Genomic DNA, 15,634 nt, shown 5'->3' with positions numbered 1-15,634 from the left:
AACTTGTTTTAAAGAAGAGCCCTATCTGGAATGGTATCAGTGTTAAAAGAAATTCATTGTTAAACACAAAATCTAATAATAAAGTGCACATCATATCAAGCATCGTTGGACTTCCTTTCAACACCATATTAAATCAACCTAAACATGAGAGTCTAGGAAAGCAGCCCAAAAATAGACTTTTTTTCATTGGAGGTACTCGGAAATTTTTGCAGTATATGCAATACGTTAGGATCATGAATTTCAGACACTGATTAACAGGTTTATTCAAAAGAAAGAAAAATTTGAATGGGTCAAAATTTCCCAGCTGAACTACATAAACATAAGTTTTGTTCACTATCACATCGTCTGAATAACGATGAACCACTCAACGCTCGTGATCAACCAATAGTAATTTCAATAACAACAAAATATCATTCACTGCATTTCCATGAGCAAGAAATAGAGACTCCAAAAGCAATTAAGCATATTGGTACATTACTTTAAGTATTAATTGAACTTTCACAACCCCAATTGTAATCATCAAAACCAGTGGGGGTCAGCAGATGACTGAAAATTTGATTGCAATAATATTTCAATGTACTGCCTTATGGCGCACAACACTTCAATCAGCCTCTGTGATCACTGTCCCCAAGGAGATTCATTTTCTTTGATCGCAATACAAAAGCATTAGGGCTAGAGCTGAGGATGGCAGATGTTCATCGGCTTCCTATTGCCACCTTGATTTTAATTCAGCAGCATCTGAATGGTTCCACCAACAAAACCCTAGTCATATGGCACAACTCTTGCAGGAGTAAAATGAATAATGTCATTGCATTTGTTGACAGATTTAAGGATTTATTTTTCTCCATCATTACCACAACCCAAATAAATAGACACATTAAAATATTACTATGAGCAAATCTCCCAATTACAAATTACTTGTTTTTAAGATTTCTTCTCACACCCCCTACCAAACGTTCTTACTGCGGCTACCTTGTAAATGTATATGCATGGTTGGGGTGAGAGCCGTCCAGAGCAAATAGCACACTCTTTTTATGCTCAAAATATTCCAAGAGATTTTGACAAAATCATAGAACCCAGAACTGCTTTTTGGGCAAAAAAATTCCACACAAGTTTTCAGTCAAATTTTTTCCCCAAACTCCAGACTTTTTAGAGTCATTAAATGCTTGAATTATAAATATTTAGTCATAGAAATCAACAAAACGCTAGTAAAATGAAGTTTCTCCAATTTAAAGTTATAGCATTGACTGCGACACTGAGGTTGGCACATGACAAACTTCCAATGCACAACAGAGATTTTCTGAAATTAGCTTCTACACATTAATAGGTATCATTCCACACCTACCTTCACCATGAAGTTCTCGGAATGATGTTGGTGTAGTAGGAGAAAGCGGATGCGAGTTATTATACCTTTCTGATATTTGAAGCCAAGTCTCCAAGCGGTTCATTAGTCTGTAAAAAAAAGAGATATTAAAAGTTTTTTCATTCTATTTTCTTCTTGGCCAAATTAAATTTGAATACAAAAAAAAACATTCAATGTAAGCACAATTGTGTTTGACAAACAGAACCTCTAAAAAAAGAGCCTACTCACACTAGTACTATTTGCGACAAAAGGCATCATTATGGGCTATAAAACCTAATATGAGATTAATGCTGCATCAAAATTATGCAATATAAAAAGAGATACATTCCACTTAAAAGGTTTAAATGATGAAAGGACCAGAGAAAGATTGATGGCTTTCATGAATGTATAATTTTGAATGATAAGGTATAAGTTAGAGAAGAAATAAAAATAGGAATGAAATTGATTCATTCAAGACTATGCCATTGAATAGATAGTGAGATAACTTATTGATAATAGCATCTGTAACAACACAAGGAAAAAACTGAGCCCAAAAGCCATCAATGTTGTCTGATGGCATTAGATCTATTTAATGTAGCTTTTCATTCATTTGAGCTTCAAAAGTGATCTTCTAGGAGAGGATGAAGTGTCTCACACTGAGAATTTCTTTTTAGGGAATGGACCACTGAAAGGAATAATGTCACTGTCTCCTTGTAGATAGTTTGAAGCCATTCGGTGAAATCCAACAGGGAGAGCACATAATAATGCTCAAATCATGTCCCTTCTTTCCCAATAGGTCAGAATACAACTTAACACCAAGGAATAATCTACTAGAACACAGTGACAAACAACAATGTTGTTATTTTATTAATTTATAGCTTATTTAGCTTGACCACAATTGTTTCCATGCTCACTGCTCAGCCAAATAAGAAAGAAATCACTCACTTAATTAAATTTCAAATAGGCTAATGGATGAAGCTATTTGCAGTACTGTAAGTTGAAATGTGTAGATATATGTGTAATACAAATGTTATGATACACACATTCTTGAAAATCCCCTTTACTTTTGTGACTTGGTAGGTGAATGAGTTAAAACTTAGCCAGGGGCTATTGGCCATTTTGTGTGAGGGGCACTGACTTACACTCCACAATTTCTCTACCACTAGCATGTTCTCTTCTGCTTGCTGCCTTTATTTAATTGGTATTAGTCCAAAAGCAGCACTCTGACCTTTACATTGAACATTGATGTAACAATTTGAAAATTACAAACACCCAAGCCCTAAGTGGAGGAAAAACCACTTAGGCGGGAATCGAACGAGCACACGAGGACATTACCACACCACCATTGGGGCTAGTGGCGGCAGGCTCTCCTCATGACAAGGAGCAATAAGCTTTAAAAAAAGCGTTACAAGTACATTCTTGAATTCACGGTACTTACAATGAGTGAAACTTAGCAAAAGTCTCAAAACTCTCCTGATAGTATTCTGAAACTGTCTGATATAGAATTATTTCACAAGCAGCACATCTTACTTACTTGTATGCATGAAGTTGGAAGTGTTCGAATATTTCTTCTTTAAATACAGGAGGTGGGTTAAGAATGATTTTGGTAAGTGCTTGAACCTGTTTTAGGACTACCATCTCATTGTACATTCTTGAGTTTTCTTTTCCTTGCTGAGAACCTTTCTGTTTTTCATAACCAGCTTCATTGAAATATGGCTCGCTCACTAAAATTAAACCTGCGAAAATAAAATATTGTTTCGTATCAATAATATAAATGGAAATAAAATTCTTAATAGTAATTGTGCCACACTTTTGGCGAGTAGGCAGCAAAGATTAGTGACCCAACACACACACGTTCTACAGCTGCAAATCCCACTAAGAGTAAAATTTCAAGAAGGGAAATATTTGCTACTCATATTCAAAGCTTCGAGAAGGAGAGGGTAACATGCTTGCCTGCTAACCCCATAAGTTGCAGGAACACAACCCACCTAGAGCACTATGTGTTGACATTGAATTAAGAGGAATTATTCACACAAAATTTGAATTGAATGGAATTAGAATTCAACTAGAGAATTGAATTAAATTAGCTCATCAAAATGTATTTGCTATATCCATACAAACATTCTTTTGTTTATCTATGCAAAAACAAATCTAGTGTTAAGTGAGGCAGTATGAATTAATCAAGTGAAAGAACTAGATGCTCTGCTGGAAGTGAACTTCACCAATCACCTGGTTATACCAATGACTTGTGGACATTTATGCTTGCCATTACATCACCACTATTTTCCTATAAGACAATTTAGAAACAGTGATCCCAACTTAACTTTTGGTTAATTTTTTCCGTAAATAATACGAAGCAGTCTGGTTAAAAATTTACTTCTCTCTGATAAAATTTGTAACCTTGGAATGATTTATGAAGAGGACATCTTCAGAAAATTAATTAACCAACTAAGTTCTCCTATGCTAGCGGAGTTCTTTAAAGGTCTCATAAGTTAGTAAGGGCCCTCAGGGCCACCACAAACGCAAACAACTATGCTGGTATTTCTGATACTTTTAGCTGTAATATTTAACAGCACACACAATCCTTTTATTCAACTGCATTTCATGATCCTTGGAAATTAAAATATATTTAGCTCCCAAAGTAGCATTTTCTCCACATTTACTACTCTTAATATGACTTAAACCTATGGGCTGAATGTTAGAACTGAGAAGATTCTTTTTTTTTATTTCCATGGGGCAATTCAATGGGTAAGTTTTGATTAACATAACTACACTCATGAAAATGTAATTTTCCTAGTTACATTAACATATATCTATCAGAGAAAACCACTATTTTTCCATGCATATTAACAGGTAGTCAAACTATTTAGTTTCACTTCCATACATCAAAAAATATTTCTTGGCACTTACCTTGAATAGAAACAATAACTTGTAACAGATTTGAATTAGAAGTCCAGACTTCAGTGCCCTTTCCACTCCATGTGCCTAAAAGACTGACACAAACTTTTCCATCTTCATAAAGATTTGGATTAAGACGATCACTGCAATAACTAATATAATGACAAACTGGAGGAGCCTTAGGATAGTCAGCAGATAATTGGAAGTCAAAGAAAAATAGACCATCCTCATAGGGTGTTTTCTCTGGTCCTCTTATCATTACTGAGTATAGATCCTGAAATGAAAATAAATGAAACCAATAAAACAGCAATTATCATAAAATAATAAAGATTATAAATTATATTAAAAGAAAAACAATGATAATAAATTATTAAAGAATTAACTAACCATCCTGTCTTCAAATCCTTTCACCCAAATTCCAGAAGGAAGAGAATTCCTCAAAAGTTTCAATTCCTTCCGAACAGTTTTGAAGAAAGACTTGGAATCAGTTGGCAGGAACATTGTAAGTTTAAACTTATGGCTGTCTGGAGCATTTTCAACAATTGAAAAACCTGTTCAGGGGATCAAATATAGTATTCAAGCATTACGAGAAAGCTGCTTAAAGTACAGAATAGCTAAGAGCACAAAAGAATTAGTTTCAACACACACCTTCCATTGATCCACCTTGCTTCTCTGTACCTTCCTCCACAGTATCAATAGGTAGTGGTGGTGGTTCTGCAGCTTTCCTCTTGGCGGTTGTGGTGGGCACTGCATTTTTCAAGGCCTCTTGTGATTCAGCTACCTCTGCATCAACATCACCATTGCATGCCTTGCTCATCTCCTCCACATCTTCCTTTTTCCCAGTCTTTGTGGCGTCTGGCTGCATTGCCCTTTCACCTTCTTCCCCTTCATCCCCCTCATCATTAGCCTCCTCCCCATTCTCTGGAGAGTCGACTATCATTTCAACTTCACTAAACCTGACCCTCCGTCCACCGAAGCGTTTTGTCACCTCGGCATGTGCCCTGACAAGTTGAGCTTTGATCAGAGAGCAAAGGCGAACACAAACATGAGAAGAGTTCACCTCCTCCTCACTGACTGCCCTCGCACCTCCTGACCCACGTACTGATGATGGTCGCCCTCCAACACTCCCCGATGTTGTACGCTCTCGACTGGCAACCTGCTCAATTGTCTCTCCCACGGTAGGCGTGGACGAGGATGTGGTGGTCTCCTCCAGGTTTCGCACATTGATAGCGGCTGTTGTCACCCTCCTCTCCAGACTGGCCAAGTTTTCACTCAAAAGGAATTCACCCGAGGCAAATGACTCTCCTGCACTACTACTGCCGGCACTATCTTTGGCTGAGATTGAGAACAACCCTGAATCGTCCACTGAGATGGGACCCGCAGAAGCATTCACATCAGGCGAAGGAGTTGGTAAGCTCTCACTTCCCTCCGGGGTCGGTGGTGGTAGGGTATTGTCTTCTGCACCAAATTTGACCACGGAGGCCCAACTTCTCAGATGTACATCATCTCCCTTGGCTTCCTCACTAGTTTTTGACTTGGATGTGCTATCTGCTTCACCACTATCATTCTGACTTGAGTGGAACAAGCGGCTTACTTGGTCGGCTACTCTCTGAGCTGCATTGACTCTCCCCCTCTCTCTTACCCTTTCCAATAAGCCTTGGAAATGACTCTCATGAAAAAATGAAGTACCCATTAGCTTATCCAGGTACCTGCAAAAGATATTCACTTGTAAACAAAATTTCAACAATTGTTAATGATTTCATTGACTATCGAAAAAACTGTCAACATAGACTTCATAAATATCTATTAATAATTAATTTTTAAAAACTGGTTTTTATCACTTAGACAAACATATGTGACATAAGGGGGACAAATTGCAGATTTAACCAGATTGTTAAAACAATTATGAACAGCATTCCAACCAGGCTAATGCAATGCGATAGTAAGAATAGAGCAAATAAATCCTGTAATTGCATTATCAGAAGTTATGTTTTCCAACATATGTGTAACCTCATACTTCCTGGGAAACCATAACTGGCACAGGGAAAGGAACTAGCCCCCATACCCTGATGTGTGAATTCCACATGCCGTTGGGCTTAGTACTGGGTGAACTTTATCATCACCTACCAAACCGACCTTTCGGTTGATTACTGTGTCAATGGCTTTTTTAATTATACAGCAATTACTCGTGCACATCAGCTTTTAGACAAAACTTTTTTGAGTTTGTTTCATACATACACACTTAAGAGAGACAGCAGTAATGTGAACAGTTTTGGGAAAGAATTTCATTATGGCAGGGTAGTACAGAGTGCCACTAGTAACAAAAAAATTGAACTACTTAAAATCGCAATTTCTGTCTGCCAGGAAAGGGTTTGTGCTATGAAATGAATACATGGGATGACTAGGAGTTAGGCATGCAATTTAAACATTGCATGAACACTTGAGGGAGACTATTCATATCGCAAACAAGTTGACATTATGAGGAATGAAACATAACTCTGACCAAAACATGAAGGATAAAAAATACAAGAGCTGGTGACTAAAAACTGGGATCATATGCACTGCCATGATGAAACAATTAAAACAGTGATGGGCTCCTGAATAATTAAATGTATTGAAACTTGTTTTATCCTATCAAAACTACACTGATTAAAAAATAATTTAATAATAATAATTGCACAACCGTTTTCACAGATACAATGGCAAGGTAGCTCTGATTCTTCTGTGTTTTTCTCTTTCTTAACAATAAAAACATGCAAGCAACAAAAGAATATTTTCAATCAAAGCAAAATTTTGGAACAAGTTGATTGCCATGATGGAAACCATAATGATCTGACAAAACATCTACTGCAGGTCTCTCCACTGAACACAACAGTGAAAAATCATGATTCCGAAACATGCAAACCAGCGCTGACATTTACCTAACAAGAGAAAATATGGCAAGAATTCCAACTACAACGAATTGGAAGGATTACTGAAAGACTGGTTTTTGAGAGTTAGATTGTCAAATATCACCACAAATGGCATCATCATTAGATAAAAAGTATTGCACATTGCCATTAGACTGGGAATCAAAGATATCACAGCATCCAATGGTTGGTTGGTTATCTTTAAAAATAGGCACAAACTTGAACACAGGCTATGTATGGTGAAAGTAGAAGTCTCGACTTTGAGATTGCAACTCTGTTGAAGATGTCAGAATCGACAAAACTTTAATAAAAAAAATGAAAGAAATCAAATTGAATGTACTGGATGGCTTACACTACATATCATGGAAGCTAGGAAGCAAGTTAAAGAATCTACAATTTTTAACTGCTTTAGGAAGGCAGGTTTTTATGTTGATTGTGAGTAAGAAATTCTAGTTGAAGTTATTCATGATGATGATGATAGCATAGACAATCACTTCAGTAATTAAACACGTCAAAGAAAAAATTCTCCGTTTCTTACATTTCACACTTTTTTCCGGCAATCCCTAGAAAAGTGTAAATTAGGTGTTTTACTGTAATTGGTTGGACAGAAATGTGGCTAAGCAAAAATATTTCTGTGATAGTAAAATATGTTCACAGTTAGGTTAACACTGCTTTCCAAAATGCTATTTCAAAAATAAATGAACACATTAATGCAACAGCAATTCATATTTAAAATAATTCTCTTGTTTTAAACGGTGAAAAGCACTAAATGCTCCATCAGTCTTGAAAGCATCCTAGAATAAACTAGGAGATTACTTTATTCCCTATTCAAACTCAGTGAATAATCTCAGTATCTTGAGATTGAGGATGTCACAATTCATATTTTGGCACTTACTAATATGGAGTGATAACCTATTTAACAATAACATTAAATACCAAATGAGAACATTTTACTACATCACAGGACTTGCTAAGAACCCTTGTTATGCTGGTTTGAAATTCCTGAAATCATTGCCTAGAAAACTAAGGGAAATAAAAAATCTTTTGTCATTTACATCTCAACTTTATCAGTTCCTGTATGAACATCAACTTTACAGTGGATAAATTCATATCTTTCTCTCTATTGATAAATAATTTTACTTTTATGCATGCTGTCACTGCTCCTGTTTACTGTTTTTTTTTTATTTTTGACTATCACTTGTACTCAAACTCCAATTGCATTTGTATTGTGTCTCTCTGGAATCTTAGCAATCAATGCTATGTGTTATATACATGTCTCAAACAAGTCTTTTAGGAACCAACAACCATCATCATTACTATTTCCCTTGAAATAAGCAAATGGGGGTTGAAAAATTTCCCCAAGCACTATTTAAGTAGTTGTAAATAGAATCACCACGAGCATTACAAAAACAAAACAGTTATTTATAAAATAGAAAATAAGAGTATGTTGAGAGGATAACATGTTGCAAGGTCTATGCTGACATACTTAACTCTAAGAAGCCCCACCATATTTACTCACCTGCAATCTTTGTAAACTTCTAATAACTGCCTCATAACACCAGTAGTTTGCAAGGATGGATTTTGTGTGAAAATTTCTTCTAGCCTTGACATGGCTATCCTGGCTTTCTCAATATTTGACGCAAGTTTAGGCTTCAGTTCTTCATCCATGTCCTCTTCTGTACAACTAAAAATGTTTAAATCATAAGTTTTACATTCAATCATAATGCAAATATAGTAATATTGTAGGCATTTAAAATAAAACAATTTTTAAAATTCAAAAGAATGGGAGGAAAAGAAAAGGTTTCAGGGATAGAACGCAAATGATTTCAATGTAGAAAATATTTTAAGGAAATAGAACATAGTAAATGGAGTAAAAATTCCATTGGAGTTTTAAGCATTTCTCCTTTAATATATTCAGGTTTAACTAAAACCAACACCAAATTCGAAAAAATAAAAGCTTCCCATTTGGGGTTTTATTTTCCACATATATTTCCTATATTTCTTTTAGATTTATATTCACACAATAAACCATGGTGTGGGGATATATTTTTTCAATGAATCATTTCTGAAGCAATTTACTTCACATTACACTTAAAAATAGCCATATAAATTCAACTTTTTCTAGTAAAAATGTATGATTATGTTCAACTTTGGGACCTAAGGAAAATAAAATATCACTTCCATACCTTACATCTGCTATAAAACAGTCTTCTGATTCAGTTTCCCAAGATGCATCACTACTCCCATCATCCCAAAGTTCACCTTCATCACTATCATATTCGCCAACTTTATACAAGTCCTGAGGCCAGCACATAGAGACGTGTCCATCAACCCACCACACTTGCACCTAAAACAAGCATTAATTGCAGATTCCATACTTAACACAACAATTAAAAGGGTTAAATATAGATATTAAAATAATAATAAATACAACCATGATGAAGGGTTATAGAATAAATATAAAATATTTTTACGCAAAAATGTAAAGTTAAGTCACTCAGGTTCCATTGGATTTACAAGTTATGACATTAATCTTGAAACAGCATATTCATTCATTTTATTGTGATGCATCTGGCCAATTTTTTAAAGGATACCAATTTGATTTGAGAAAAATGCAATAAAGAAAGGATCTCATCAGATTGCATGGTGAATATAGCACACAAAACAAAATGCAGATGAGAAGTGCACAGAAAAAGTATGGGTGATATCACAATTTCATCCAAGAATACATTACCTCCACGACTTACTCCGTTAATTTGTTCGGAAAATTTCATTATGTGTTGAAATCCATGTCAACTCAAAATTTTTATACCATTGAATACTAGCAATGAGACATTTATCCATTTCTAGTTTTATTCTTAGCTTTCATTCTTGATTTTGTGGGTCAATATTTCAGGTAAATAGATAGTACATTTTGAGGTATTAAATGTTGCTTTAGTACACAAAATCTAAATCAACTTCTGAGGAACTATACCCTTATGAAGGATTACGAGAAGTTTCATACAATTACTAAGTTTTACACACAATCTTTATGATTTAATAAGTTTTAAAATAAAAAGATGATGGTACAAAATTTATGCACACAAATGCACGGCATGATAAACATTTCATAATTTAATTTATAAAAATGTTTAAATAATGGCTAGTTCCCCCCAGAGCACAAGTGCCACGCGAAGGCAGGTAAATACATGAAAAATAGTTTCCAATATTTATGAGAAACAGAAGTATTTGTTTGGAGACAGTGAATGTACAATAAAATTTTTTGAGAAAAACCGTTCACCTCAATAGTAGTATTAGTATTTGTGTGTGCTGACAGCTGAGGTCATTTACCTTCATCCATTACCCTTCATCTCGGTTTTTATAGATAACGCATTCCATCAAATTTCTCATTTGAATTTAGACATCTAGTTAAAAATGATAGGGGTTACACGCCATTATGCAATGAAAAACCTTCATCCATAGAAAATACCTCACAGCTTTTCTGCAGCCTTTCTACACATTTGGGGGATCGAGATGGTGCAGCGGATAACGTACTGGCTTCCCACCCAGAGGCTCCAGATCCCTACTTGTGCCTTGTGGAGAGCACTTTGATAAACTACGCGGTCCCTCAGATGGGACGTTAAGCCGCAGACCCCTTGGCACCCTTAGTTCAGAGAAGGCTAATGGCAGTGCCGGGTTTCTCTCCACCCTTCATCCTTTCCCATCCATTCCCTATGGCACAAATGACCTGAGCTGTCGGTCGCTTCTCCTAAATACTACTACTTCTACACATAGTTAGAAGCCACTGATTGACCTACAGCATAAATAGGAGCACCATATTCCTTATCTTCCAAAAAAATATTTAATAAAATTTGAACTCTTGTAGGCTTCGACTATATTGGACTACATAACAGAATAACTGATTAGGTTAGGTGACAAAATGAGATGTATTAACAGTGGTTTCACAATTATCTGGGATGAAAGGGATATAATTTTACTGGATACTGAATATCTGCTGATCCACTTTCTATATGAAAAATGAAATCCTTACACATTGCATTACAGTGATTTCTTGGTAGCATGAAGAATTAAATAGAATAAAGTTCAAGGCAGGGACCTATTCACCAAAACAATGTAGGTATTAATCGCCTGATAAACATTCTTAGAAGTAAACTTTCAGAGATACAGGTATTATCAAACGTAGTGCAAGCAATAAATTATAAAAAGACTTGAGCTGATGCTTGGGTGGTTGAGGAAGTTGATATTTTACAATTTCATTCTAGGCTCAGCCTCAAGCACCAGTGGAACCAGGAAGAGAAGAACAAAGTTGACTCCTCACTAGTAGACATGTAATATTATTGACAACAATACTACCAGCTGTGCCTTTATAGGTTTACCAATGAAAGCATAAGGAAAACTATTTTTTTGAAAATTACAGGAAAATTATTCAGTAATATTCTACGCTAATTGTTTGCACTAAGTAAAGATTTTATTTGGTTATGGATTGAAAGGTCACGTTACTCCAATCAGATCATCTGCAGTGGACACTTCACTATCATTTTTATGATAAATTGCCCATTTTGCTTCGTTTGAAGTCACGTCTAGTATCTGATATGTGTTGACACTAGGCTATGAAGCATTTCATAGCTTAGAATCACCTTTCTTGTAACATTATCTTAACTACAAAGTTAACTTTTGACATGTTTCACACCACAAAATAGCAATCGGTGACTTCTTTGGAAACCTTCATGAAACATTAGGTTTGTCTTTTGTCTCTAAACCTGCTAACACCTAATTAATTATGCCATACTAACTTCAAATTTTTATCAACAAAATAAAATTATTTATGATTAAGGGTGGTTTCGATGCAATGCAGCAAATTTCAATACTTTTTATTATTCAGGAGCTCATTACTGTTTTAGAGGTAAAGCAAATTATCGCAATTGACAGTCACTAGTTCTTGCATTTTCATCATATTCAATCATTTATCATCTTACAACTTCATCATATTTGGGTCTAAGTCATTCCTAATAATTTCTTATGTGTGATATGAATAGTCTCCCTCAGGTGTTCTTACAATGCATAAATTACAGAGTTACTCCTAGCCACCCCATGTATTCATTTCATAGCATTTCATTTTCTAGGCAGACTGAGATTATAAGTTTAAATAGTTCAAATTTTTTTCACTTGTGGCTCTGTGTACTGCCCCTCCATATTCAAATTCTTCCCTAAAACTGTTCACACTACTGCTCCCTCTCGCCTTTCATATTTGAATGCATAGGAAACGAAGTCATATAAGTATTTTATAAAGTCTGATGCACCAAAGTAACTGTTACTGAAAATGCAATCATGTTCATACATTAATTTCCATAACACAAATATGGGGTTTGGCTGCATATACTTGGTTCTTCAGCTCCATCAAATCATAATAATTTTAAAAAATCACTTCTAATACCTTGCATTAAGGATCTTTTGTTGAGATCAATAGCAGTTTAGATACAAAATATATGAAATGGTGTGAATTAGATAGAATCAACATTTATTTTCATAATGAATGCCAGAATAGCTGCCTAAACATGTTGAAACAAAATGTGACCCGGCAAGGGATGCTTTTAAGACGAAAAAAAATGTTGAAAGGTCAGTGAATGACAAAATAATGTACTGCAATTAAATTTCTGGATCACTTAATCTCTACTTGTAGAAATTATGTACAGTATTAAAATGGTTTAGTGTCATGCTTGGTGACATATTATGCGTACTGTTAGGTGGGACTTGGATGTTGTAGGGCATAACCCCTGGACCCATCAAAAACCTACCATTACTGGTTGATTATCCTTGGTGATAAAAAAAGATGTTTACTTTGGCAATAATTGACTAAGAGCTATCACAAACAAATTATTTCAGCTCTGCATTGCGAATTTGCACCCCGGGTACTCGGACCAAATGTCTTGCAGTTTAAATACATTAATTGTAAATAAAATAACTTAATATATGTAAATTATAAGTGCATATTTTTGGCCTAAAATATGGAGGAGTACTTCATGCTTAATTAAGAATTTTCAATACACTGGATGACAATAATATTAAGTCAATAGCAACCAATGTTGCACTTGGATAATAAAATAGAAAAGCCAAAGGCAAAAAAAATAAAGCACAGAGGCTATCATGAGCATTGAAGAATGAATTTCACATTAGAATATATGCATATTAGCAATGGGATGTCCTCAGTAATATTAGGATTTAAACATGGCAACTGACCGACTGGCAACAGTATTAAAATCCTACACATTCTAAACCATTTTAATACAAAAAATAGGGAATAATTCAAAACTACTTACTCTTCCCTCAGGGTAATTGTCCAGGACTTGGCCTCCAGTACAATTTGCATCTTCTCCCTCAAAATTAGCCACTCTGATGACAACAGTTCCTGGCCTGTACTGGAAATCTGGGTGGTCCTTCAGATCATACACGCTCACTTCATTTTCTTCCAAAAATTTGGGCCTGAAAATGTTTAAATGAATACATTTTAATATTTTTCTTTATTTATCAGCCATCTTAAAGCAAAATTAACTTAAGCCAAAGGCTATGGTTTGCACCTTAAATAAATTTAGGTCACAAGTTTGATATAGGTATAATTGGTATGTCAAGGTGGGACTTAGGGTCTTGAACTTCCTGGAATCCACGCAAAAGCACGAGAATTGAAAGATGAAACCTGAAAAATTTTTCAGCAATCCCTCTCTTTCTCCCATATAAGACATAATAATTCAGAGATTCTAAAATTCTCAAATATCCTAACTACATATGAAACTAGTAATGTACATTTTGTACTAAAATGAGCTTGCTTCCTGAAGTGAACACGTATCCATAAGATTGTGGACATTTAAGGTTCTCATGACCAGAATATGACATTTGAAATTAGTTTTCCACACTACTAGTCGCAAATTCTCCCCTAAAATAATCTATGGTTGCAAAGGAGGAGGCACCAGACAAAAATATATTATTTATAAGTAATTATAATTCTTCCTGCACGAAATATTTGTTTTAAATATTATACACCCATTTTTGCCCCTTCTTTGTGCTAAATTCCTCATACAAATTTTTAAATATGACTGCTGGAAGACACACAGCATTTAATGTAACAGGGTCACCTGCTGGTAAAAACATTAATCCACATTTTCGAGATAATATTATGATATCTGTATGATTTTGGTGTATCCTAGTTTTCTAAATCAAGATGCATCCTGCTCTGCAAGTATGTCAATGAAGACAAGTCAATTTTTAAGAAGGGCAAATAATAATAGTGAGCTATTATAAGGTAGAGATTTCATACACAAAATCCTCTAAGCACTAAGTCACACATATTTTAGTATTTTTAACTCTACGATATGATGAAACTAAGACTCACTGAGGTTCATCTGTTGAAGTATATGTCCTGAACCACTTCACACGAGCTGTGCGGCCTGCATGATCAACACTTTGCACAACACCATACACTCTCATTGAAGAGTCTTCTTTGCTTTCAATTACAAAGTCCCCAGGAAAGAACTCTTGATCGTCCAGGTGATGGATTGGATACAGCTGCGTTGATGGTATTCCATGTTCCACAGACCCATCCTATGGTAATAAACACATTTATGTACGTTGTCAGAGACAAAAATATTTCCATGATGAGGTTAGTCATAAATCACAAAGTGACTTACTTGCCAAACAACATCAGCCTTTGAAGTTGTGGACAAAGTTTCAACCACCAAACGATCACCTGGCTTGACCACAACCATTGGGGCTCGTTTTTTTACACGCCTCAACTTTTTCTTTTTTAAGACCTTGGTCATCAAAGCAGGGCCCTTCTTCTTTTTCCCTGCAAATTTAGATGAAAATGAAACACCTGTGTTAGTCATTCAGAATTACAGTAAAGAAAACCCAAACCCAAAACAAACAATACAGAAAAACTGATAAGATATTTTTTGAGGGAAACAACAAAGCTACATAAAATTAAGTTCGGATAAAATATATATTAAAAAGATGTTTTGCAAATTAAATACGGCACAGGACTTCAATTATATGCAGCATACAGAAAGCAAAAATTTGCTCTTGAAAACTGGCACAGTATTTGAAAATAAATGTTCAATTACTGAAATTTTTTTATAACTATTACCATTTAAATTGATAAAAATCACATTAATCAATCCAATGGGCAGGGTTCCTAGTTACTGATAAGTGATTGTTATTTTCTAACATGCTCAAATTTTTATTATAAAATTTCAAATCCTTAAAAACTTCCCTTCATTTAAAGTTACTTTGCTAATTATTTTCAGCTTATAATGACTTTTATTCATCATAAACTTTTAAAATTAAGGTGAAATCAACATTTAGATGAAAAATGTTTAACTCAGGTCATCCAGCAGCAATCATCCTGCTGGTGATTTTGAAAAAATATCTACCAGAAAATAAAAACAAGAAAATGAAGGATTTTGTATTTTCCCAGCATATGATGCACAAGAAGTCT

The 15,634-nt window shown here is 34.9% G+C and overlaps 1 protein-coding gene across 4 annotated transcripts in view; it reads right to left on the bottom strand.

The window, feature by feature from the left end:
* The window catches only part of LOC139691008 ((E3-independent) E2 ubiquitin-conjugating enzyme UBE2O), a 30,509-nt gene that overhangs the window by 4,596 nt on the left and 10,279 nt on the right, over positions 1-15,634 (bottom strand). For all 4 annotated transcript variants that reach the window (XR_011701554.1, XM_071588717.1, XM_071588720.1 and 1 more), the window contains exons 7-16: positions 14,829-14,986; positions 14,534-14,742; positions 13,467-13,629; positions 9,336-9,496; positions 8,669-8,833; positions 4,889-5,949; positions 4,628-4,791; positions 4,253-4,514; positions 2,877-3,078; positions 1,346-1,452 (exon numbers count right to left, since the gene is read on the bottom strand). Coding sequence is in view for 3 of the 4 variants with exons in the window: in XM_071588717.1 (XP_071444818.1) it covers positions 1,346-1,452; positions 2,877-3,078; positions 4,253-4,514; positions 4,628-4,791; positions 4,889-5,949; positions 8,669-8,833; positions 9,336-9,496; positions 13,467-13,629; positions 14,534-14,742; positions 14,829-14,986 (2,652 nt within the window). In the remaining variant the exon portion in view is untranslated. The remainder of the gene's footprint in view (positions 1-1,345; positions 1,453-2,876; positions 3,079-4,252; positions 4,515-4,627; positions 4,792-4,888; positions 5,950-8,668; positions 8,834-9,335; positions 9,497-13,466; positions 13,630-14,533; positions 14,743-14,828; positions 14,987-15,634) is intronic.

The sequence above is a fragment of the Hetaerina americana genome, unplaced genomic scaffold, assembly GCF_022747635.1.
Source record: "Hetaerina americana unplaced genomic scaffold, ioHetAmer1.1.p SCAF_3, whole genome shotgun sequence".
Classification (NCBI taxonomy): Eukaryota; Metazoa; Arthropoda; class Insecta; order Odonata; family Calopterygidae; genus Hetaerina; species Hetaerina americana.
The sequence above is the reverse complement of the archived record's forward strand: the minus strand, read 5'-3'. Positions and strand labels throughout refer to the sequence as shown.